The sequence below is a fragment of the Lepisma saccharinum genome, chromosome 10 (assembly GCF_977018435.1).
Source record: "Lepisma saccharinum chromosome 10, izLepSacc3.1, whole genome shotgun sequence".
Classification (NCBI taxonomy): domain Eukaryota; kingdom Metazoa; phylum Arthropoda; class Insecta; order Zygentoma; family Lepismatidae; genus Lepisma; species Lepisma saccharinum.
In genome coordinates, this window is record NC_139238.1 from 34,112,810 (window position 1) to 34,140,780 (window position 27,971).

General features: G+C 34.8%; 1 protein-coding gene across 1 annotated transcript in view; it reads right to left on the bottom strand.

Annotated features, from left to right (window-relative positions):
* The window catches only part of LOC145993857 (gamma-tubulin complex component 3 homolog), a 56,373-nt gene extending 28,784 nt beyond the window's left edge, over positions 1-27,589 (bottom strand). Inside the window, exons 1-7 of the mRNA XM_083129713.1 lie at positions 27,333-27,589; positions 14,122-14,297; positions 12,909-13,073; positions 10,023-10,137; positions 6,994-7,146; positions 5,141-5,262; positions 1,322-1,516 (exon numbers count right to left, since the gene is read on the bottom strand). Coding sequence (XP_082985839.1) covers positions 1,322-1,516; positions 5,141-5,262; positions 6,994-7,146; positions 10,023-10,137; positions 12,909-13,073; positions 14,122-14,297; positions 27,333-27,405 — 999 coding nt within the window. The 5' untranslated portion in view covers positions 27,406-27,589. The remainder of the gene's footprint in view (positions 1-1,321; positions 1,517-5,140; positions 5,263-6,993; positions 7,147-10,022; positions 10,138-12,908; positions 13,074-14,121; positions 14,298-27,332) is intronic.
* Positions 27,590-27,971: the final 382 nt, after the last annotated feature.

Here is a 27,971-nt window from a genome sequence, read left to right on the forward strand (position 1 = left end):
GCATTTAAAATGCCTACTAACATTAATTAATGGCATTTAATGTTTCAGTGAATTTTGTGCTTGCTTTACATTGTGTTTTGGCATATTGCGAAAAGAGACAAGAATGCTTCTTCTTCAATCCATGACTGTGCGTGAATTGAAATAGGTGCATGTTTCTAGCATGTTTAATTGAAACAATTGCAAAATATTTGTTTTTGTCCCCACAAAAACCACGATTTGGCAAAGAAACATAACCTTTAAAAGTTCTTCCAATCTTATGTCATGCATTTGATTCCAAATACCACACCTTAAATAAAGCACCATAAGCAAAAAAACAAACTTAAATTTTTTGTACCATGTGAAACATAAAAATGGTTGTTTAAAACGCAAGCATGATTTTTCTGATTTATTAGTGCATGAAACCATATGGTAGTAGTAGGTTGAATAAGATTCATGCTTATATTAGTGAAGATCCTCGATTATGATTTATTTACTTGTGGTCCAAATTTAATGGTAATGTATGGATCGAGAAAGCATGTATACAAAAAAATCATGCAAACATGATTATTACCAGAGTAATTCAAAACTAATATATATATATATATTCTCAACAAATGTTAATTTTTCAAGTGGAATTACAAATTTGAAACTTGCACACATGTGGACATCCCAAATAAATGCACATTAACCTATCTATACATATTGATAAAAACTTTGTTGCAATTGAAATGATAATAATGTTCAGAGTTTATTAATGGTACTGATATATTTAACAGTTGTTGTTACGAATAAATTACTTATTTGCAATGACTCATGCTTATTCTTTTTACAAAAAAAAGTTAGTACGTATTAATCATTAAGTAGAACTTTCATGTTGGTACGTAGTGATTATGTGAATTGGTTTGAAGATTGCTTATGCATGAAATATTTTGTAGTGATTTAAAAGAAATTAGTGAAGGTAACTTTCTAATTTGAACCTTTGATAGTAGTGCGGTTCTGGTGTAAAAACAGGAATCGAGGAAGATAATTAAAATCATGCACAGGTAAAGCTAATCTTAAATAATATTAGTAAGGATAGAGAATCAAATCTACGTGGACCCTAAAAGGGCTTTTAGCGGGTTAATACTGCTGGAAATTGAAGCTTATTGTGACCTCCTTGGCCAATGGTATAACCTCTGAATTCATTCCTAGTTCCGCTTCCAACCCAACACCTTTACCTTTTTGGGCCAAGCATCAGAGTATCAGCAAAAATCTCGTATCTAGTATGCAGTAAATACATAAAAAGAAATTTAGCCAGTTTCAAACTTCAAACAGCATTGTTTTTGACTTCTTGTTTTCATACCTGGCCTTCGAGCACTGCAACAAGCCGATAGTATTCCGTTAACTCTTCCCTCAGAGCTGACACCAAACTTTGGCATACCAAGCCGAGTGTTCGATTTTGAGCTCTGTCCTCACAGAAGCGCCTAATGCAATTGTGGAGCCAACCTAATTCAGCAACACGCTGCAATGTTCGCCTCACAGATCGAGGAACACCAACCTATGAAGAGAAAAAATTAACAGTTATACATAAGTAAAGGAGAATTAATATCCTGTCACAATCAAGTCTATACAGCTGACCTCCGTGGTTAGCACAGCATGCTACGATGCTGGGGGTTCCAGGTTCGAATTCAGGCATAGGATTGGGTGTTCTTTGCAAGTGTCTCTTCATCAATATCATCACTCATTAGTCTATGGGCCAAGTGGCCAAAATCAAGAATTTGGTATAATTTGGGGGTACTAATTTTCCTTTATACCACAGTTACATGGTTATGAATGGATGCAAAAAAAACATGATTGCCATCTCAAAGTGGTAGCTAATAGAAATGGTGGCCAATCCAAGATTGCGGATGTTTACATTTGAAAAAATGACTATCTCTGAAACCAACGGGCCGATCTCAACGAACTTTTTTTAAATGAAAGCTTAATATATGTTCTATATTTAATGTTATGTTTAGTTTTTCGATAGGAGCAACCGTTAAGTAGTTAATCACGGATTAGTAAAAAAATCCATATATATTACTATTAATTTTATATTTATCATTAATTTATTAATAATCTAGGCATCTGAGAAGAAAATGTTCCAAACAAACATTGTAGCATACACGCTTATCTTTAATTTGACATATTACACTTGTTAGTTTTCACCTTATAATTCATATAAAACAAATTAATTATGTAATGTGTGCATCGAATTCTTCTAGCAGCATATGTCCTTAGTCCTATTTAATTACACATATTGTAACACTATTGAATAGTATATTATTGTTATATACATACAATCACATTTAATAATAATCATAATAATTGATATTAGTATTGTTGTTGTTGTTAATATTATTATTAATAATAATAATAGTTGTTTTTCTTGTAGTATTAACTAGCCATTAATTTTGTTTAATTGTTACCGATGTTCATAGAAGAATGTTATTGATTGAAATTAAAATTTTGTATGCGTTTGCTCTTCAAGTGTTTCTCAGCATGCTTTGGTGAGCAAGGACGACTTTCAGAAAACAAATGGGGGGATGAAGCATCTGCTTCTAAGCCCAGTGACAGGTTAACTTTGCAGCAACTTTTCGCATACATAGACCCAAACGTGCGCGCAGAATATAGTTCCGCTGCAATAATGCGGATTTTCTCACTGTCTGTGATATGAACAGCTCAGCGGGTTAGGGCGAGACTGGCACGGGGATGCTGAGTGTCGTTCTCAAATGGATTGATACATAAAATCTGCTGCAAACTTAACCTGTCGTGGGGCTTAGTCTTCTTAAGGACTTGATATTGGTAAAATTGGCTCGACACATGCGATGAAACTTTTCAGCTGATAAATCATGCATCTTTATTCTCAATCAATATTTCTGCTCATGGCAGCTTTGTACAAAACTGTCTATGTGTTTTGGTGAATGCATTCCCCCCCCATATAATATAACTTCTCTAGTCCGTCTTCTGTTTTTACAGATTTTTACTTTCTTGAAAGCAGACATTTCGGCTGTAATAATTCATAAGGTGAAAACCAACAAGTGTAATATGTCAAATTAAAGATAAGCGTGTATGCTACAATGTTTGTTTGGAACATTTTCTTCTCAGATGCCTAGAATATTAATAAATTAATGATAAATATAAATTAATAGTAATAAATACAGATTTTTTTACTAATTCGTGATTAACTACTTAATGGTTGCTCCTATCGAAAAACTAAAGATAGCATTAAATATAGAACATTTAAAAAAAGTTCGTTGAGATCACGTCGTTGGTTTCAGAGATATGCTATTTTTTTTCAAATGTCAACATCCGCCATCTTGGATTGGTCACCATTTCTATTAGCTACCACTTTGAGATGGCAATCATGGTATTTTGGCATCCATTCCTAACCATGGTACTGTGGTATAAAGGAAAATTAGTACCCACAAATTATATCAACATCTTGACTGGCCCATAGACTACATCCTCATCATCACAATTAGCCAAAAATGGCAGAAAAGCAAGGCAAAATAACAAAAATCAAATGAAGTCTGCTCATGTTTTTTTACATATTTATTGTATCAAACATGAACAATAACCATATTGTGAAGTCTGAAACAATAGACAGAAACAGCTACATACGCAAAGATAAAAAATAAGGCATGAACCAATATCACATTAATGTAGCCCAGTCATTAGGGCATCTGACTACCATGAGAGAGACCCGGGATTTTTTCCACCTGTTCAAGCAGCTCCGGCATCCACCTAGCATCGTAAAGTGGGTACCTGGAGGAAACTCTGGGGGGTAAAGGTGGCCAGGGGTGTGGTGCTGATCACATTACCCCCACCTTCGGCCGTGATCAAGAAAATGTGGGGCCCTAACTCCACACCCCTTATATGCCATCATGGTGTGGTGCAAAGCACAGGGGAGCACTTTACCTTCTTTTTCTGCATTAGGCATAACTCAGTGGTCTTTCCACCACTGGCTGCAACAACTGCTGAGTACTGTTGTTGGCAAGTTTGTTTTGTCTGCTTGACTGCAGACGCAAGCAAGAGGCATGGCAACAGAGGAAAAAGTCATAACATGTAGAGACTAGAGTACTGCATGGGACCACTTTTGCTTTCTTGTACTCGTTCGAGCCTCCCACCCTCGAGCAAATACAATGGAATATAATTTTAATGTGACAATAATCATACACACATATATGTAAAACAGTCGCATTGGCAGTTTCAACCCACAATCATCTATTTCATTTTCATAATAGATAAAGATAGACTAAACTACATTTTAACATGGAGATGAGACTATGTTCACTTAAGTTTCGATTTCACTGCACCTTCCACTTCCTGGTAGATATTTGAGGGCCCACTACCATAGACAAATTACGGTTATACATGTACTACTGGGCTGTGAGTGTACAATTGAACCAAGACTTTATGTTCTCCAGTTTTACACTTTCCCGCATTATACATTCAATCTTGATGGTCCCAACATAGCAAAATGCTATAAAATTTTCCTCCATTTTAAGTTCTTTCAACTTAGCCCCCTTAAAAACGTAAAATCGACGTTCCACTGTATACCACTCATTTTTCCTGTTCGAATGATATTCGCTTGAGCGAAAAAGCTCTCAATTACATACACTATCTAGCGTCGTTCATGCAAACTATTTGGCACTCGAGCAAAATCCTCTCCCTGCAACACTCTAGTAGGAACCATTTACCCTATTAACAGGGATGCAGCAAGCTATGACTGGTTTCTCGCGGGCACACTCCTGCACTTTTGTCAGTTAACTGTAGTGAGAAGACGATTTGTTCCTCCTACCCTAAGGGAATGAGTGCAAGATCCATGCAGTTCTGATATCAACGATTGGAGACAAAAGCAATTATACATGTTGCCACATCACGCTTCCCTCTTCCATTGTCAGACAAGAGATGTCACACCACTTTCAATCCCGAAATATGTTCAGTATTTGTACCGAAACTCTTTTACTCACCATAAATATGTGGCTCTACTTATTCCCATGGTCACAATAAGATGAAAGTGGGAGTAAAACAACACTCAATAACAAAAATATAAAATGCATGAACAGATCAGTACTTTATGCAAAAAGAAATATAGACTAAGAGGCAGGAAGTCTACCGTGAAATCTGCATTCACACTCACCTCTGGATCAATCCTGAAACAATCCTTCTTTATGGGATCTAACTTCATTATTTTACCATCTATTCCTTGAAATGTGAATATTATTTCTTGCAACAACTCTGTTTCGGATACATCTTTGGCATCTGAAATTATAAGAGAGCAAATTGTGCAAATTTAGAACATCAGGAAGACCTTAATAAAAAAAATTATAAAAAAGAGAGTTTTATACATTTTAAAGAATTAAGTAGCGGAACTTGAAAAGGTCCAGGTATGGCATGTACTAACTTATTTTACTCAAGCTTTCTCCACATCATGTGGCTTCTTCAGGAGTTAAGACAAGAATTAATGTGGCTTCCCGTTGGCTGTTTATTTATTGTAATATGGCTGTCATCTGTTTATCTGGATTCCCCACAGAAACACTGCATTTTTTGTTGGTAGTTCTTGCCATCCTTTATCCAAAGGTCCTGCATGTTCATTTAACACGTTCTCTGACAGGTCGGTCATAATGACCAAAACTGGCACACACCAATCATGCCATGTTGTTGGTAATTATGACCGAAACATGTGGCTTGACTTTGTTGTTCCTAGCATAAGGCATGGGAGTCGAGTGTACATTAGTGTTCTGACTGTTCAATTTTTTATATATAAAAAAAGCGAAATTTTCAAATATGCGAAATAAATTCGATACCATTTTGGCACAGGAGGCAAAATTGGTGAAACAACCCTGACAGAGAGCGTGTTAAGTTTTGATATACTTATGATAGCAAATGACTTTTACATTAAGTTCAACTTTTGAAGAAGCCACATGATGTGATAATAGCTTGATTAAAATAAGTTAGTACATGTCAAAACTGGACCTTTTTAAGTTCTGCTACTTAATGAAATGACTTGAAAATAACACTACAATGCATTTCTACAATTACAGTGAGAGCCCAGTTTCACATTTTGCTGAATTCAATATTCAAACTTCTTAGTCCCAAAAAAGATGCATCTTACAAAATTCTCCTCAATTTATTTTTTTGGTGACATTTTAAGTTTTTTTTATTGCTGTCTCAATGTATATCCTAAATGTGAATACCAGGAATTGTATGCTAAAAAATATCCATATTATTACAATATTTAAAATTTCACGGCCAATATGTTTGGGGCATGCATATTTCATTTTTGATGAAAACACGAAACATGAAACAACACATTGTAGTGTTAATTTTTCATGTTTTTGAAAGGTGTGAGGTGCATTTTACTACCATATTTTGTTACAAAATCATGCGAAATGAACTGCAAAATGCAAAATAAACTCTTAAACATGAAATTTAAGGTTTATTTACCAACGCAACACCTTCTGGGAATTATCCTGGAACTTACCCAAATCACAGAAAATTGATTAATTCTGCTGTAAATATTTGACAAGCAAAAATGGACTCCTTTACACAGGAATTAATTCAATACTCTGATGACACTGCTATTAGAAGTGAAATGTTAATTTTGTGTAATAAGATAGTTTTTGAATCAAATTTAGGTTAATAAAGGTAAAAAAGGTAAAGTGTTCCCCTGTGCATAGCACCACGCCATGAAGGCGTATAGGGGGTGTGGGGGTAACGCCCCACACTTTCTTGATCCGGTCGTGAGTGGGGGTGAGGTGATCAGCATCACGCCCCTTTACCCCCCAGGGTTTCCCCCAGGTAGCCATGTTATTCGATGCTGGGTGAGCGCCGGGGTTAATGTTCACCATTTTTACACCAAAATGCCATTTTATATACAACTTTCGATCCCAAAATATGCAAAGTTTTTGAACTGAAATCTTGATCTTTTATTCACAACAGTGACTTGTAAATTTAAATTGAAAGCTATATCTGGCTGATAATATAACTTACAATTGTCTTTTACGCTCCTTTTCTCATTCATTGTTCTAGGTGGACTTTCATATGAGGTACTCCTAATGCAAGAATTGCCTGTGGTCTCTCGGTTTGGCATCGCCCTCACAGGGTTTGTATACGGAGACTCCTGCACTCGGCTCTTCTTCTTTGCTAGAAAGTAAATGTATTCTCCTCAATTCAAATGATTTCAACACTTTTCTGTTAGAAAAGTTTATCTGTATCATAAAATAAAGACCAACCCGACACTGAAAAAACACAAATTGGGAAGGATTGGTTTAAATTCTATCATAATTCAAATTACCACAGAAGCTCCAATGTCACTGCCACAATGGATGGGGGGAAATCAACATTTTCTTCCTTTTTCAGTTTGACATGATACAAGTTTCAAAATAAAGGAAACTGGGAATGTGAGGAACGCCTTCCTACATTGTGAATTTAGTGTAAGCTCAAAGATGTGTAAGGTATTGAAAGTATGATTCACACACACATACTTATGATTGGAACCAAAATACAGGGTTTTCCAAAAGTCCTTCTCACATTTAAATTCACTATAATTTCAGTGAAATAAAGTTTGTACTTCACAGCAGTCTTTAAAGTTTTACCTGGCAACCTTGCATGTCTGTCGTCCTCATCGCCACACCTCCTACTGGGCACCAATCATATGGATGCATTCCTGCAATGTCATCCTGAAACCCAGAATGGCCTTCTGGTGCTGGTCATCAGAAATGCCCACGGTGACTGCAGATAACTTAGCTTTGAGGTCATCCAGATCTCTTGGCTTTTCCACATACACTTCCATCTTGCTATATTCCCACAGCCAAAAGTCACACGAAGTCAAGTCTGGCGACCTCGCAGGCCATACTGTGGGTCCTCTGCCGCCAATTCACCTGTCTCCAAATTCCTGATTCAGGAAGTTTTTGACAGCAAGAATAAAATTCCATCTTGCTGGAAGTGCACGTCATCCTTGATAGCAAGAACAACCAGCTGGGGACAGAGGTACATCTGCAGCATGTTGAGGTAGGTAGTGCCTGTCATGGTATCTTCCTCGAAGAGGAAAGGGCGAAATTAGGTGATCCATCAACATAGCGCACCACACATTCACTTTTGGGCTCTACCTCTCTGGGTTTGGAATTTGCACATCAGAATGCACGATTTCAGTTCTGGATACCACAGAACACATTGCACCTTCTCTTGAATCAACGCCATCTTGGAATCACCTGATCACTCGCAGTCATGTGATCCTCTCAATGTGCAGTGTTGCCAGGTAAAACGTTAAAGACTGCTGTGAAGTACAAACTTTATTTCCCTGAAATATATCTGTTTGTTACAAAGTTATAGTGAATTTAAATGTGGGAAGGACTTTTAGAAAATCAGAAAATTTAGATATTAAAGGGGTTTTATTCGAAAGTAATGGATTTATTATGAGGACTGGATTTGTTATATTGAAGTCTGTTGTAATGAGATTTGGTACTAGTGTTTGTATGTACGTGTTTTCTGAGATTCAGGTGAAATGGGTAAATATCTGAAAAATGTTATTGTTACAGTTAAGCAGTAAACTTGTTCTGTTACCAAGATGTTTATATACATGTATGTATATTTATGTATATGTGACTGTATGTGTATAAAGGAGGCAGGATTCTATTATATTACAGATACTACCATCTACAATTGAAGACTTGTCTCTGTTGAAGGTAAATAAATAAATCAGAATAAATTTGGGATGACCAACTTGAAATTTTTACTGATACCAATATAAAATTTACTGACACCAATATCTATATTCTACTGATGGAATATAAAATTGTAAATGTTCCTTGAAAAGCATTACCTCCTCAATGTATATAATCAGGTGACTGTAGTGGGATTTGATTTGAAAAAGGAACTGCAAATTTAGATATTTACTTTACTAAGCCTAAGCATATGAATTACACATTTATAACAAGAAAATGGCAGAATTCTGCACTAGATCATAGGATATTTAAAGACGTATCAGATCAGTAATTTAACCAATATGCAACTTATGCACACAATGACTTACAGACTAAACACAAAAAAGGTGAAGCTATCCCCTGTTCAATGTACTGGCCTTGAAGTTGCATGGTAGCTCAGTCGTTAGGGCATCTGACTACAATGCAAGAGACCCAGGTTCGATCCCCGACGGGGGAGAACCGGGACCTTTTTGAACCTGTTCAACCGGCTCCGGTGCCCACCCAGTCGTACAAAGTGGGTACCTGGAGGAAACTCTAGGGGGTAAAGGCAGCTAGGGCCTTGGTGCTGATCACATCACCCCCAGCTTGGCTGAGATCAAGAAAGTGTGGGGCCCTAACTCCACACCCCCTATACGCCTTCATGGCGTGGTGCAAAGCACAGGGGAGCACTTTACTTTACATGAAGTTGCATACAGAAAGGAAGGGGGTAAGTAGGACCAGTACTATCTCAGAGCCATTACAACCTGCCCCAGCAGCCTCAGTGACCTGCTTTATGCTGGGGCAAGATCACATAATGGGAATTGAACCCAGGTCTCCTGCATACAGTCAGATGTAATACCCACTGAGTCACCACGGTCCGCCTACATGTTAAAAATGTTCAATTGAATATACAAAGGCTCTAGAAATGTAACAATGTCACTGTTCTCATCGTGTAAGCAGGTAAATGCTGCCAAACTGTTGGTTACGCCATCTCACTTTTCTGCGTTTTGTGTAATATGTTACTTTCCTGCCAATATGATTTCAGACATTACAAATATTTCACATTAGAAAATAAAATTACTTTCCATAGAAAGTACAGGGTACTTAAAAAAAAGTCCTGAATCAACTGGATTAGAAACCCTCTGCAGGGTTTTACCAGACACGTTGTCCTGCATTCTGCGGAACATGTACACACACGTACAGTTATGTGTTGACATGTCAAGATCACATTGGACATATATTGTAATTGCAATTTACCAATTGTTACAGACTTCAGGCCCACCCTGTACATTAACACTTTAATGTACAAGCTAAACATAAAAATACATTCATACTTACAAGTCCGAGGTCCACCAGTTGACCAGTATATAGGAATAATAGGAGAGGCTTCAACAGTTGTCACAGTATTGAGAGTATTATGAGGGAAAAATCTGTCGATCTTCTCAATAGCACCCTGGGAAGATGAAACCCACATGAGTGATTGCATTTAATTAGGGACAGATAAGACACAATAGTTAGAATATTTAAATATACATTCAGAAAAACCTTGTTAGTTCAGTGGATAAAAAAAATGTTAATTTTGAATTATTCAAACTTTAGGATATATTATGTCTTACCTGACGTAGGGGTATAAGCAGCAGAAACAAGAAAATGTTTTTCTTCACCTCTGAAATTTAGACTTTCTGTTATGATGACTGGTGCTTACACCTATATGTTAAATACAGGGTCTCCAAGAAAGAATAGTGGGGTTATTGTGAGATACATGACACGGTATGCAGTGAAAGTGACTTACTGTACTTACAGCAACTCAAGCGTCTCACGTGGTGGGGTAATAGATAATTTAGAAACAGAAATAGATTCTGCAAGAATGTACACAGTCTAGATGGCATTTGTTAGTAGGTTACAATATGTGCACCACTCACATCATAACGGAGACCAGTTTCAGTCAACATACAATCAATAACGTCCAGACAAGTGCTTCTCTAATGCATGTTTGAGATGACTGATGCTGATTTTCAGTTCTGTGATCTCATTACATCTAGAAATGTCAGCCTATTTTCTCTTCCACTGTTGAGTGACTCTGCCGGTGGCATGTGCATCAGCCATGCCGAAATTATTTGAGTTTCTGAATGTAATAAACCACTTTCATTGTTGCCTTTGTCACGTGTGTCTTGCATTATTCTCGCCAAACCCCACCATTCTTTCTTGGAGACCCATATCTATTAAACAAGTATAAACAAACTAGATAATAGCTTCCACCCATAAGAGACATATCAATCTGTCAAGAATTCATAAAATAAACTTTAAAGGTATTGCAACATTTAAAGTTTCAAGTTCAATTGAAACTTTACAAATAACTTAATTAGAATTTATGCTGATTACAAAAATATTAAATATATTTCTTTGTAATCATCCTCCAAATGTTAGTGACAAAGAGTCTTTTTTAACATAACACATAGCTGAACATTACTCATTATTTAGTGTTTCTACTTTTACCTATTCTAACACTAACGTTAACTCCTCTTAGGGCATACAAATTTCCCATGTCAGTGGCGGGAATTGAATTTACGACAAATCTGCAATTTTTCCACAAATCTAGAGTGGTAACCAGCTACTTCATGGTGCCCCTCCTAAGTTTCCCGAGGAGGAGGAAGGGATCATATTTTATGGACTTCTACACTGGCATGACTTAAAGCAGTGGTTCTCAACCTTCGTGAGCCCTCAGCCTGGAAAATTCATTTCTTAAAAGTTACTTGTAAATGCTTTCTATTTTTTTTAACTTTATACCTTAATTAATATTTACTCTTGAAATTTAATATTAAATAATAAATTATGACAATCTTAGAGAGTATTAGTTCAACGTATAGACTTGTTTTCAAATATAAAAGTTGATGGAAGCACGCCACCCACGGCAAGACAGTACATGCCCGACAAGTGGCAAAATCGATCGCAAACATAAACTGCACAAAAAAATGAAACATGAGTGAATTAACTCTCTCCGCGTAACCACCAAATGGCTACAACATAAAAATTTGTTTATAGTTGATAACGACTGGATCTAATGGAAATTCTTAGTTTCCTCTGGCCAATATCATTAAGTTAATTCGGTAACTGCTGCTTTTCATCGGCATGTTCCATTTCGGACATCGAAAAATTTCAATTAATCAGTATATTTCCATTTTAATATATTGTTAATCAAAACTGCTGCTCAAACTAAATGGACCAAGGTGCCTGTCTGCCAACGTTCAAATTTGGAGGTGGAAAGCAGTGTGCTCCCAGTTAGATCGTAGATCACTTACCACCACTGCCACAAAAGTATTTCCTGTTAATACAGTGGAAACTTGAATGAAAGGCTATCTTTCCAGGTGGTTGCCAGCTCAGCCTGGAAGTCGCTTCAACCTTCCGTCCCTAATTAGAGAAAGGACCCACAGTTGTAATTCAAATTTGGAGACTGCATGGGTGACAGTTTGTCTCAGCAGCATTGAATTCTCACCAATATTGCCAAGAAAGAATTTCCTCTTGGTCGCTGATGAACCCAAAACGAAAGGCTACCTTTCCAGGTAGCTGTCAGCTTGGGCTGCAAGTTGCAAACTTCAGGAGAACCTCTCGCAGACTGGTATAATTGACACTAGGCCGGTTGAGAAACACTGACTTAAAGGGTTTTGGGCCATTGCCACGAAAGATGCTTCTTTGATTTTTCTGCTTACAAATTAGTTTTTGTCTAGTACTGTTATGTTGTTCAACTGATTCATTAGGAATTTCATGCTATTTTCTATCTTTCTATTTCACCACAGAGCATCCAGATTTTGTGTGTAGATGCTATAATTACTGAAAGTACTACTATTATAAAGACATGGCTGCTTTTCAATTTCTTTAGTTCAAATTTAACAAAATATTTGCTATGATGGGAAAAATAAGGTTAATGCAGATCTGATTAACCAAAACATGAGAACCTTGCATCCTATAGGTTAAGGTTTCTTGAGCCACCCTTTCACTCTGGACTTACAACCTTCAGCTGTAAATGTAACAAAATGAGGGGAGCAAGACACATTTGACTTGCATTCAATGCCCATTTCACCACAAACTTATACTGAAAATTTAATTAAAATGGCATCATGGACACCAAATTGCATATGTTTTGATCTTCTTTGTTACAGAATTAGTGAAAGGGTTTAAATTTACAGGGGTTCACAGACTCTGATACTTGAGAATAAACGTCCATACCTGTAAATGTTGCTGTCTGCGAGGCTCAACCTGGGGTGTGGATGTAACAAAACCAGTTGTGTTTATTTCTCTCGAAAATGTTGTTAATCTACTATCTTTCACCTGACTGCCATCACAGAGATAGTACAAAAAAGCAAGCACAGCTGGGCGGTTCTTCAAAATAGTCTGAAAAACACAAGGCAAGTAACTGTAATCACATTCTGTAGTTGCACACATTTAACAGGTCTGAAACTACTGCATTTATTGCCTCAAAATTTACAGATAAAACTCGAAAGTTTTTGCCAGTTTGTAAATGAAAACTACACCCCATCAAAATTATCCTGGGGAAGCTTGTTTCCAATTTTTTAACCCAACACTGCTCAGTGGGTGAGTTTGCGCTGGATGACACATATTCCTCTTCTATGTGTCTGCAACTTCACGTCACTCCAAGCACTGTAGGCATTAGCCAGAACCAACTTCTCGCGCCAGATAAGACTCAGGACTTTTGTAAGTGAAAGCATATGCTTTGCTTTGCATTTTTCCATTCTGTATCAGGGTTTGGCGGACAGAGAAGGTAAAAATTCTTTGGCCATACGAAAGAAGCTTCCCTGTACCCTCTTAAAATATGAAAACAGAGATTATACTCCGCTAATTCAGCTCTCTTACTGTTAAGCTAATGAACCCAAGGTAATGATTTCACTGCATAATCATTCACAGTGACCATTTCTTTTAAAACACTGGCATAAACTAACTGTTAACGTTAAACTAGATGTCTTTGGTGCAAGATTAGAATTTTAAAATTGAATAGTCCAAACCAATGTACATATTTCCTTCGTGATAGTTTGCGAACATTTTATGGCCTGAAAAAAAAATTAACATGTTATTGATTTGTGCATTATAGTTGAAATATACACTCGAGCAAATTAACAACAGTGATGCAAAGTATGAACTTACAGAATTTAATCCTCTGTGTCCAAAGATTATGAACCACTATAATCGTTTTTGTTATCTGGCATGCTGATGCAACGATTACGCGATGAAAAGTTATAAACCAATTTTTTGGTCTGAAAAAACAGGGTGTGACGATTATGCAATAAAATACGTTATCTCTTCCCTTTCCACTTTATCTTCTTCTTCCTGTTCTAATACTCCAAGAATAAAAACTAATTCATTGTCAGAAGTATCAGTTGCTTATTTATATGTATTCAGATTACAAGCCCATGCCTGTACTTACCCCATTCTTAAGTTTCCGATGCAATTCCTGCATCCTCTTCATATCTTGCGGTCTCTTCTCGCGGTTGAGTCTCTCTTTAATCCTCTCCAGATAAAAATACTCGTCATTTTCTACAGCAGTCGTGACTGAGCTCTCAATGCACTTTAGGGCATTATTGTAAAGTGAAATGGTTTCATCTGAAAGAGAAGACAACATAATAAATGAAATTATCGCTACTTTTATTTGTGCTTGAACTCACCTCTTACAAATATGATGACTGACATAGCAAAGAGATATAAAACTGTGTTTGTTTATAATGAATGACGGAAGGAACAAAATGAAAAATACATGGGTACATGTCACTTTATATGGGGCCAAGTGCCTCTTACCGTAACTAAAATCAACATTTTTTTCTGAGGACTAAAATCTCCTTACCTAGAATAAAAGTTGAGGCCCTAACAGATGCTTAGCACACATAAGGGCGAAACACAGGACAACACACATCCCTACAGAGATCATACTGACTGTAGGTTCAGATGCCAGAGCCTTGTAGGCCTGCAACATTGGATAGCCTCCTAGAGAATGTGCAATATTTTGCATGGTATATGAAGATCTTGTTGTTCAAGAACGTTTTCAGTTGATTTTAGCTCTCGGAAATGTGTTCTTGTGAAGTAAAGTATGTGTTACCTTAATGTGTTACTTTACCATGTAGCAGAACAACGTGAAGGCAAGTGGATATAGCACCCAAAACGACTTTCCACAACAGCAGCTATAATTTTATGTAGTTAGGTTTGGTACTGATAGTCATTTTCTACGTGTTCTTTCACTATTTTAGCGTGCATACAAACAGCTTTTACTAACAAAAAGTGGCAAATATACTCAGAAATAACAGGTTTTAACTTACGTGGGCCATTCTTTGGGATCAAATATCTCTGTTATTTGTGCTTTCCCACAGCTGGAACCATGTTTACATTACTTATAACGATGGAACGTGATGAAAAGAGAAGAAAGTGAGACTAAATATCGAGAAGACAATTCAGTCTAATCTCTCTCAACTAATCATTCACCTTGATAAATGTCCTCGGTTAAATATGAAGTCTTGATTGGCACATCATTTTATATATATACCTGTCAAAAATTCAAATCAATGTTATAGCTCAGTAGGAAGCTAAGGATATATGTTGAAAAGGAATACCAGCTTACATATGCTGATGAATAGTGTTTATATAATATAAAATAAATATTTTTATAATTATTATATATGATAAAAAAAACTAGAAATAACAAAAGTTACAAGAGCATCAAATTATGCATTTGTTTACAAGAACATTTATATGAAGAAAATATTTCTTTATTATCTCCTTGTGAGGTAGAGTAAGTCTTTTTCTTAATATTTTGGCATGTATCAGTTCTACATCTGAGTATACTCAATATGTCAATTTCTTCAACCAGGTTTACAAGATGGCTTCCATTCTTCAATTTTTAAAACTCCACATATGGTTAATTCACATCCAAAATGCAGAAGATATTTCTCTCACTTTGTCTTATTTCTCAAAACATTCATTTGAGGTAATGCATTATTCATGTACTAGCTTGATAATGCAGATGCAAGCAGATAATAATTTCCTGCTTCCAATTTTTAAACTTGGCACTTTTCACAAGTTCCAAACCTTTTTTAAAGATTATGCCATTATAAAAGCATTTTCAAGATTCTGTTATGAACAAAATGTCTTTATATAGTTTAAACAAACTATTAAAGATTACCTTGCAAAGTATAATCTTTCAAAATATCCAGATTTATACAAATATCAATCCTTCACCAATAGCCACATTTTTACTTATCTTCCATCCATCATGAGATTCCTCTAAAGTCACAGACAACTAGTATTAGAGCAACTAGTTCAAGCCAGATTTTTTAGTATGAGTTATCTTCAATTGTTTTTGTTTTATATTTTTGTCCATAAGTGCTTAACAGCTTGAATTTTTGTGTAGTAAATGTACATATTTGCTCTGTTACAGCTATTTTACTATGTATATCACAATATACTTATCTAATGATTACAATTACCATTTTTTGAATGTTGATACAAAATACCAAGTATGACATCATATTATACATTGAACAATTTTAAAGAGTTGACCATTGTATATAAACCTTGATGCCAATGCAAATGTACATAATTTCAATAAATTTAATTATAAATTTGAATGTATCATATCTTTCTTGTCTGAAAGAACACATATGATTTAAAATATTTGTTTTTCATTTTGTCAGTCAAAAATAACTGTTATGAATATGAATTCAAAATATTGCACAATTTGATAATTTTGTCATTATATACAAATTGGCTTTTTTAAACATCATATTTAATAAAATTAGTTTAAATAGTAATTTCGGACATTTAATTGCATTATATGAATAAATTTTGAGTAATCATGACTAAATTATTATAGATACTGCACAAATGTGGAACTTTGAACTTAGCCTAACCATTTTCATATGTTGTTATGACAATGTATTATTTTTATTGTCATATACTAAAACATTGAAATCTATCGATTAAAAGAAAATTCAATGTAATTCTCGAGGGGGTACAGTGGGCAAATGGCCCCCAACATTGCCATTACCGGGGTGTACAAAGTGGAAGTGAGGTGGACGTTTAGGCACCTTCTCAGAAGAACAATAATGCATTATAAATTACAGTAGTAGTGTACTATAGTACTTAGGGGTCGACAAAACTAAAATTAATTCAGGTGTCAGGCCCTTTTCTCAGTGGTGATTTTTTTCTTTTTATTTTATTTTCTTCTTCTTTACTGCATATACAGGCTAAGAAACCCATGAAACCAACTAAGATAAAGCTACACATTTTGAGCAATGACCTTAAAACATATGATTTATTAATTAATACAAGATTGGATTAAAAGTAATTAATTCTTGCACCGGAGTGGCCTTCCTAAAGAAGGTTCAACTGGTAAGAGTATGAATAACTATGCACTGCATTCTAATGTAGGGCCAATTCTACCATATCACTAGAGATTTTAAAATTATACTAGCAACTGTGCAAAAATTTATGATGGGGCATTTATTATTCTGATTCAATGATACACGTGATATAGAAAATGTACAAACATTAAAAAACCAATACTGTACGTATTAAATTTAAAAAAGGTAATGTAAATTTAAAAAAATATTCAGAACTGAATTTAAAAAATCAGGTGCCAAGTGCAAATTTTCAGGCTCCCTGAATATATTTTATTTTAGGGGGGAGGGGTCAAATTGTAGTATTTGACTACATCTTTTGTGGTGCCAAAAGTTTACTGTGGACCTTAGCTTTCTTCAAAATCCTCGACCCCTTATTTAATCAGGAGTCACACCCTTCTTTAGCTCCTAACACTAAGTCTCCTTCAATAGAGACTATCCATCTCATCGGAGATCTTCCAACCACTTACATACATCTAGCATTTGATAGATGTGTCTTAGCCATCTGAGTCTTGTTAATTTAATTTCTATCATTACTACTCTGCTTCATACATTGCTCTCCAGATGCTGTTCTCGCATACTGGCCATACATTCTTTTAAGAACTTCCATTTAAAAGATCCAAAACATAAAATTTTCCCCTTCTGCTGGGTACCAGTTTTTTTAACAACATTATTGGTCTTGTAGGGTTAACTTTGATCTATCTAGTTAGGTACTGGGCCTTTAGTTGTAGCACAGTTAAAAGCTTCACAAAGAAATATTGGGACCATTTACCCACTGTACCCCCTCGAGAATTACGTCGAAATTGTTTTTAATCAACAGATTTCAATGACTTTCCTGTAGTTTACGGTTTCAGGAGAACACACGCTCCTTTCATCAGGCATTTATTTTCATTTTGACTAAAGATATAGTTATAACAATGGTTAGTAATTTTTTAAACAAAAAGAATCTGTTATATAATGGATGTTGTCAATGTTACATTGTTGTAATATAGCAACTTAACTGTGAAAAAAACAGTCTGTTTTATTTCTATTTCAGATTTTTTTTTTTTTAAATTATGAATCCAAAATATCATCAGGTAATTCAAATTCATCATTGTTTTCACAAAGTCTCTTGATGTTTTCTGTTACATTAAATTTTAAAGATGGTGGCTTACTCCATTTGTGAAAAAGAAAACTCCATACTCGATCTATGTTAACATTTTCATTATTTAATTTATTCCAGAGTTCTTCTGCAATGAAGGAAGCTTCCCAGACATTCAACTCTGTGTTTCCCGTTAATCTTTTTAAAACCCTTCTCTTTTTAATAAAATGCTTCTCTTCGATGATATGAGTTGACAAACCTGTTCTTGGGTTTAGATTTATAATGTCCAAATCCTGTTCATGCCATCTTATTGCCATTTTCCTTGCTGTTTGTCCCACATAATCTTTTGAACATGAACAACTTATATTATATATTCCTGTGGTTTCCACATCTGGTAGAGAGTTTCTCATTTTGAATTCATTAAATGTACATTCCAAACTTCTTGGTGATATAAAAACAATTTTAAAATTAAAACTTCTAAGAATTTTTGCAATTTTATGTGAGAATCCCTTGTGGAATGGAATGCACACAAATTTCTTTTCAACAGATTTTTCATCTTTGTCTGTATTTCTCTTTTCCTTTAGTTTTCTTGCAACTTGTTTTTTGATTTGGTTTATTCTGTTAGTGTGAAAGCCATTTTCTTTTGCTATATTAAAGAACCTTTCTTCTTCATTTTTGATATCCTCATTATTAGAACATAGTCTTTGTGCTCTCAGGAAAAAAATTAAAAATATGTTATCCATTGTTATACTTGAATGTTCTGATTTGGCACGGATGTATTTTTCCCCCGCTAATTTTTTCCTATGGACTGATGTTTGAATTGTTGAGTCAGTTGTCTTAATTTGCAGATCAAGGAAAGAAATTACATTGTTATTCATGGGTTCGCAAGTGAATTTTATGCGACGATGTGATTCATTTAACAATTTAAATACGTCCATGATGGTGTTCTCATTTTTAGCAATAATTATCACATCATCTACATATCTGATGTAGAGTTTGATATCCGCACCTATCGCATTAACAATTGGAGATTCTATGTAATGAAGGAAAATGCTGGAGATGATTCCGGATACTGGGTTTCCCATTGATAGACCATTACTTTGCTGATAGATTTTGCCATCAAATATAAAGTAATTGTAATTTGCACATACAGTAAACCATCGAACCATTTCCCATGATTCTACTGGGTTAACCTTCATCTCAATAAGCCATCTGCGTAATGCATCTGTGGCACCTTCTATTGGGACACTAGGATATAAATTTTCAACATCAAAACTTGCAATACGATACTCATTATTCCAAACAATATTTTTTAGTTTCTGTTTCACTTCATATGCATTTTTAACGCTGAATGGTGTTTGTTGTTTAATTATACCAAGTCTTTCAAATAAATATTTGGATAGTTTGTATGCAGGATGTGTGAAAGTTGCAATGATGGGTCGTATTGGAGTTCCCGGTTTGTGAGTTTTTGGTAGTCCAAAGGCAATCGGCAGGGTTGAATTTTTGACAATGAGTTTTTTCTTCATTTCTCTTGGTATCATGATACTGCTTTCAATTACTTTCTTTACCTCATTTATTATTTTAGTTATAGGGTTTCGAGAGGTTTCTGTGAAATTGTTTACTTTGAAACATTCTTCCATTTTTTCTTTATAGTCCTTAATTCAGATAAGGACAGGTTTATTTTCCTTGTCCGATTTTATTAAGAAAATGTTGTTTTCTTTCAACCAGATCTTGAAACCATAAACTTTTTTCCCCCAACCTTATATGCTCTTTCTCCCGTTCCGTGTATTTTGGACCTCTGTTATTTCTTCTGTTGTGTTCAAAACTTAACCGTTCATCAAGAGCATCATGTGTGAGACTTCGTAATTTTCTCTTTTCCTCCTCATCATCTAAGAAATTCAGTGCTTTCTCTATTGAAATCACAAAATCTTCCTTGTGTATATAAACACTACCAACTGAAAATTTCATTCCGAATTGAAAAATTTCTATATAATCATCAGGTACCTCAATATCCGTAAGATTTATAAATAATCTGTTGTCTGTTTCTTAGTTTCTATTTTACCAGTGACATTAACTGCTTCCCTTCTTTCATTGTTGTTGTATATAACTTGTTCTTCTTGAATTAGCTGGTAGAATTTCCTATCAAGTCTCCTTTCTTGCATTATATAATTACTTTCCTGTAGTTTACAGTTATTACAAGCATAAGAAAACAGTTTTTCTTTGTGACGTTTCAGGAGAACACACGCTCCTTTCATCAGGCATTTATTTTCATTTTGACTAAAGATACAGTTATAACAATGGTTAGTAATTTTTTAAACAAAAAGAATCTGTTATATAATGGATGTTGTCAATGTTACATTGTTGTAATATAGCAACTTAACTGTGAAAAAAACAGTCTGTTTTATTTTTATTTCAGATTTTTTTTTTTTTTAAATTATGAATCCAAAATATCATCAGGTAATTCAAATTCATCATTGTTTTCACAAAGTCTCTTGATGTTTTCTGTTACATTAAATTTTAAAGATGGTGGCTTACTCCATTTGTGAAAAAGAAAACTCCATACTCGATCTATGTTACCATTTTCATTATTTAATTTATTCCAGTGTTCTTCTGCAATGAACGAAGCTTCTCAGACATTCAACTCTGTGTTTCCCGTTAATCTTTTTAAAACCCTTCTCTTTTTAATAAAATGCTTCTCTTCGATGATATGAGTTGACAAACCTGTTCTTGGGTTTAGATTTATAATGTCCAAATCATGTTCGTGCCATCTTATTGCCATTTTCCTTGCTGTTTGTCCCACATAATCTTTAGAACATGAACAACTAATATTATATATTCCTGTGGTTTCCACATCTGGTAGAGAGTTTCTCATTTTGAATTCATTAAATGTACATTCCAAACTTCTTGGTCATTTAAAAACAATTTTAAAATTAAAACTTCTAAAAATTTTTGCAATTTTATGTGAGAATCCCTTGTGGAATGGAATGCACACAAATTTCTTTTCAACAGATTTTTCATCTTTGTCTGTATTTCTCTTTTCCTTTAGTTTTCTTGCAACTTGTTTTTTGATTTGGTTTATTCTGTTAGTGTGAAAGCCATTTTCTTTTGCTATATTAAAGAGCCTTCTTCATTTTTGATATCCTCATTATTAGAACATAGTCTTTGTGCTCTCAGGAAAAAATTTAAAAATATGTTATCCATTGTTATACTCGAATGTTCTGATTTGGCATGGATTTTTGTTTAAAAAATTACTAACCATTGTTATAACTGTATCTTTAGTCAAAATGAAAATAAATGACTGATGAAAGGAGCGTGTGTTCCCCTGAAACGTCACAAAGAAAAACTGTTTTCTTATGCTTGTAATAACCGTAAACTACAGGAAAGTAATTCTATAATGCAAGCAATACGTACATACAAGAAAAACTATTATTCATCTATTACGGGGAGAGAGGTACGTACATTCCAGCAATATCAAATCAAGATTCAAACAACACTTCAGAGAATCAGATTTTTGAGAAGATGCAAGTTAAACAATATAGTGCCAAATTTTTTGAAGTGGAAAGTTCGAACTCGTAATACCTACACCAGTGAATTTAAAGGAAAGCTACAAATGTTAATGATAGGATGACTAATCAGGGACTCGTACTCAGAATTGGACAGCCTTTCTCGAAAGACATGTGATCTCCACATAACATTGTCAAATTCCTTGCATCCACTCATATGGGATAAAGTAAACAGAGCTACACAACAAGTTGTAGAACACTACATCAAGCTTTCAGAAAGGAGACTTGATAGGAAATTCTACCAGCTAATTCAAGAAGAACAAGTTATATACAACAACAATGAAAGAAGGGAAGCAGTTAATGTCACTGGTAAAATAGAAACTAAGAAACAGACAACAGATTATTTATAAATCTTACGGATATTGAGGTACCTGATGATTATATAGAAATTTTTCAATTCGGAATGAAATTTTCAGTTGGTAGTGTTTATATACACAAGGAAGATTTTGTGATTTCAATAGAGAAAGCACTGAATTTCTTAGATGATGAGGAGGAAAAGAGAAAATTACGAAGTCTCACACATGATGCTCTTGATGAACGGTTAAGTTTTGAACACAACAGAAGAAATAACAGAGGTCCAAAATACACGGAACGGGAGAAAGAGCATATAAGGTTGGGGGAAAAAAGTTTATGGTTTCAAGATCTGGTTGAAAGAAAACAACATTTTCTTAATAAAATCGGACAAGGAAAATAAACCTGTCCTTATCTGAATTAAGGACTATAAAGAAAAAATGGAAGAATGTTTCAAAGTAAACAATTTCACAGAAACCTCTCGAAACCCTATAACTAAAATAATAAATGAGGTAAAGAAAGTAATTGAAAGCAGTATCATGATACCAAGAGAAATGAAGAAAAAACTCATTGTCAAAAATTCAACCCTGCCGATTGCCTTTGGACTACCAAAAACTCACAAACCGGGAACTCCAATACGACCCATCATTGCAACTTTCACACATCCTGCATACAAACTATCCAAATATTTATTTGAAAGACTTGGTATAATTAAACAACAAACACCATTCAGCGTTAAAAATGCATATGAAGTGAAACAGAAACTAAAAAATATTGTTTGGAATAATGAGTATCGTATTGCAAGTTTTGATGTTGAAAATTTATATCCTAGTGTCCCAATAGAAGGTGCCACAGATGCATTACGCAGATGGCTTATTGAGATGAAGGTTAACCCAGTAGAATCATGGGAAATGGTTCGATGGTTTACTGTATGTGCAAATTACAATTACTTTATATTTGATGGCAAAATCTATCAGCAAAGTAATGGTCTATCAATGGGAAACCCAGTATCCGGAATCATCTCCAGCATTTTCCTTCATTACATAGAATCTCCAATTGTTAATGCGATAGGTGCGGATATCAAACTCTACATCAGATATGTAGATGATGTGATAATTATTGCTAAAAATGAGAACACCATCATGGACGTATTTAAATTGTTAAATGAATCACATCGTCGCATAAAATTCACTTGCGAACCCATGAATAACAATGTAATTTCTTTCCTTGATCTGCAAATTAAGACAACTGACTCAACAATTCAAACATCAGTCCATAGGAAAAAATTAGCGGGGGAAAAATACATCCGTGCCAAATCAGAACATTCAAGTATAACAATGGATAACATATTTTTAATTTTTTTCCTGAGAGCACAAAGACTATGTTCTAATAATGAGGATATCAAAAATGAAGAAGAAAGGTTCTTTAATATAGCAAAAGAAAATGGCTTTCACACTAACAGAATAAACCAAATCAAAAAACAAGTTGCAAGAAAACTAAAGGAAAAGAGAAATACAGACAAAGATGAAAAATCTGTTGAAAAGAAATTTGTGTGCATTCCATTCCACAAGGGATTCTCACATAAAATTGCAAAAATTCTTAGAAGTTTTAATTTTAAAATTGTTTTTATATCACCAAGAAGTTTGGAATGTACATTTAATGAATTCAAAATTAGAAACTCTCTACCAGATGTGGAAACCACAGGAATATATAATATAAGTTGTTCATGTTCAAAAGATTATGTGGGACAAACAGCAAGGAAAATTGCAATAAGATGGCACGAACACGATTTGGACATTATAAATCTAAACCCAAGAACAGGTTTGTCAACTCATATCATCGACGAGAAGCATTTTAAAAAGATTAACGGGAAACACATAGTTGAATGTCTGGGAAGCTTCGTTCATTGCAGAAGAACACTAGAATAAATTAAATAATGAAAATGTTAACATAGATCGAGTATGGAGTTCTCTTTTTCACAAATGGAGTAAGCCACCATCTTTAAAATTTAATGTAACAGAAAACATCAAGAGACTTTGTGAAAACAATGATGAATTTGAATTACCTGATGATATTTTGGATTCATAATTTAAAAAAAAAAATCTGAAATAAAAATAAAACAGACTGTTTTTTTTCACAGTTAAGTTGCTATATTACAACAATGTAACATTGACAACATCCATTATATAACAGATTCTTTTTGTTTAAAAAATTACTAACCATTGTTATAACTATATCTTTAGTCAAAATGAAAATAAATGTCTGATGAAAGGAGCGTGTGTTCTCCTGAAACGTCACAAAGAAAAACTGTTTTCTTATGCTTGTAATAACCGTAAACTACAGGAAAGTAATTATATAATGCAAGCAATACGTACATACAAGAAAAACCAGATTTCAATGTTTTATGTAATGTAAAACTGGTTCCAGCATTAGGAAAGCACAAATAACAAACCTATTTGATACCAAAAAATGGCACACGTAAGTTAAACCTGCAATTTCGAAGTATTTTCGCCGCTTTTTGTTAGTAAAAACTGTGTGTACGTACACTAAAATGTCAAAATAACTGTCAGTACCAATCCTAGCCTAACTTCGTAAAATTATAGCTGCTCTTGTGGAAAGTAGTTTAGGGTGCTATATTCACTTGCATGAAGACTTCGGGCTGTTCTGCTTTTATTTATTTATTGAGAAAATTTCAGATACAGCACATAACCATTTTACACTGAAATCAGTAACAATGAAAAGAACAAAAATAACAAAATATTAATAAGTCAAGATAGCACAATTAAATATTATTTGGCAACAAATGTTCTGATGGTTGACCGAAAGGCGTACTCTGTGGAAAATACATCAGCACTTGATGAGAGGTCGTTATATTGAGTGGGAAGTCTGTGTAAGAGCGATCTTTTTTGAATTTTCAGTCTAGGCTCTTTTGTGTAAAACAGATTTTTGTTGCGTGTTGTGTGCATAGGCACTCGAAAGTGGAATTCCTGGAGAAGCATGTTGCAATGGATTTTGCCATTGACAATTTTGTAAAGATACCTAAAATCACTCAGTAAACGGCGCTGATAAGGGAGTCTGTAAGTTTAGTTGTGTAGAAAAATTGCGTAATGAGGGAACCCTGTAACAAACAATAGCAAGAAAAAAAGTTAAGAACAGAATTGATTCTGGAGAGCTGAGTGGGACATGTCATGGACCAGACGGGAGAGCAGTATTCTATTATTGGGGAAATGAATGATTTAAAGTAAAAGGTGAGGGCTAAGATGTCACTAATTTCGGTGAAACGATACAGTAAACCTGAGAGATGCACAGCCTTTTTTGTCGTGCCTGTAATATATTCTTCAAATGTGAGTTTTTGGTCGAAAACAATGCCCAGGTCTTTGAAACGATACTGCTTTGATGTTATTGCCAAAGATGGAGTAAGATGACATTAACAGATTCTTTTTGAGGTGATGTACATTTTTCAGGATTTAATGTAAGTTTCCATGTCAGTCACCATGAGAAAAATGTTATGTTAATTACTACAGGCGGCTGTCATCGACGAATAATATGAACAAGAGAGGTCCTAGAATACTGCCCTGTGGTATCCAGAAAGGACGGGAAGAAAGTCAGATAGAGTTCCTGGAAGGACTGCACGTTGTTGGCGATCGCTAAGGTAATCTGTGAGCAAGTTAAGAAAATTACCATGAATGTTGAATCTATTGCATAATTTGTGAATAAAAAGATGATGACTGACTTCATAGTAAAGTAACATGCTAAGGTAACAGACATACTTTAGTTCACAATAACACATTTCCGAGAGCTAAAATCAACTGAAAACATACATAAACAACAAAATCTTTATAAACCATGCAAGATATTTCATTTTCTCTAGGGAGTACAGAGGGTCAAGGGTACCAAAATATTTACCAGAGAAATTATGATTTGAAAAGTAGCTTAGGCGAGCATCAGTGCTCTGCAGAGAACAGCCATTCTTTTATGGTCATCTCAGAAATGCAGTTCCGACAAATTTTCATGCGAGGCTCAAAGGGAGTTTCATGCTTGAGACCAGATATTGCATGATCAGGTGTTGGAAGCATTTATGGATAATATTTTAAAGCTAAGAGCCCTAAACATAATCTACCTAACAACGAAAGCATTTAGGGATGTTTTATTAATGCTAAGAGTCCTAAACCTGACTCACCTAACCTAACGACGAAAGCATTTATGAACATGCTTTGCATCCCACACACATGACATAGGTAGAAGCAACAGTCTGCATCCAAGACGATAGAAAACAAATTGCAAAACAAATGTATAGAAAGGAAAAAACTGTTCTCCAGAAAACATGCAGCCATCACTAAGACTCTAAAATATATGTTACGAGACATAAACAGAACTCAGACCATGCAAAACATGTGTGTGTGTGTGTGCACCATTAGCTCAGAATTAAACAATCAGAAATTGGGCCCTAATTTTGCACAAACACTTTGTACACTAAATAAATTATTTTCTTTTGTAGCCCTAGTGCACATAACATGATTAACTAAAAAAAACTTATTGCTTATCACACCTAGACAATGGTGTAGTAGTAATGTTGTTTTATATCAAGGAATGAATGATTTATTTTCCTTTGCGTTTCTGCCAGTTTTAGCTAATTGTGAATGTAGTCAAGGGGTTCTGGGTGCGATACCTGGTGGAGGTACATTGCACAGTGGTTCAGATCTCAGTTTAAACTGTAGACCCAATCCTGATTAGTCATTCTGAGTTTAAAGTGAACTTAAACGTGCTTTATAACACATCACCCTTGTGCAGATAAGCCACTGCAAGTGGTTACTTTGTACCAAGATATTCATGTAATTTGATGTGACTTTTGTTAGCGTCGCTTTTGACTAACCGCGACAATGAGTGATATGATGAAGGGACACAGGTGTCCATGTAAATAAAGTATTATCACAATTAGGTATGAGCAAGTACTTCTTAAATCTATTGCTACTCTCGACTTCCATTCCACAGCAAGGTATTAGCATACCAAAGTAAATATGACCGGAATGCTCGTTCTTTTTACACAAGCATGTACGGTGCTAATTGTTGTTCGATAGTTAATGTTACAATCTTTTTGTTAGGTGAAATTGTAAATCATTTTCTTCGAATAAACGTTGCGAGTTCTTCTTCCGGAGAATAAATGCGCTGATTATTACATTAGAAATGCTCATAGAAGAGAGTACAAATTTAAGAACAAGTCAGCCGATAAGGCTATAGTTTCTTCGTAAATGTCAATTACATTTTTATGCTGTTTACATTTATATAAAACAAAATTCTAGCTAGGAACATATCTTACCTCTCCTTTTTCCTGAAATCAAACAACACAATTTGTGCAGCAGGGCTGCATCTGAATTAGCACCTTGAGGCATTTTGATATAGTTTACCACACATATATTGACACATTTAAACTTTAATTAGTGTCCCAAAGCCTTAACCGCCCTTTTGCATTTCTTTCCCCATTGCTTCTTCCTTTTGTTTGCACCCTGCGATAAAAATCACCACTATTTACTGCACTTCTTCCTAGCTTCCTTGTTCGTTAATCTGTGCATTCCCTCCCGCGTTTGTTTTTCTGCAACCTGATTGGTAACCAGTCATAAGCAACTAAATTTTCGTTGGTCAGTTTGTGTTGCCGATAAATGAAGGTCACAGCAAAGTGCAAGTCTTCTGCTTGCGGATGTTCTGTCATATTCACGTTCGCCGTTATGCATCAAATGTTGAGCAATAAACGCCGAATATGACACATGTGTTAGTGTCATGTATTTTTGCAGTTCACATTGAACTTTATTAGGTCAAATAGAAATATGGCAAGGACATAGATTTGTAGTCGAATCTGATAATTCTGATAATCTAGGTTCCGAAATTCTAATTTTTAGCTCGAGAAACTACGATAATTATTTTTTAAAGAAAATCAAGATTATTTTTAAAAATACATTAA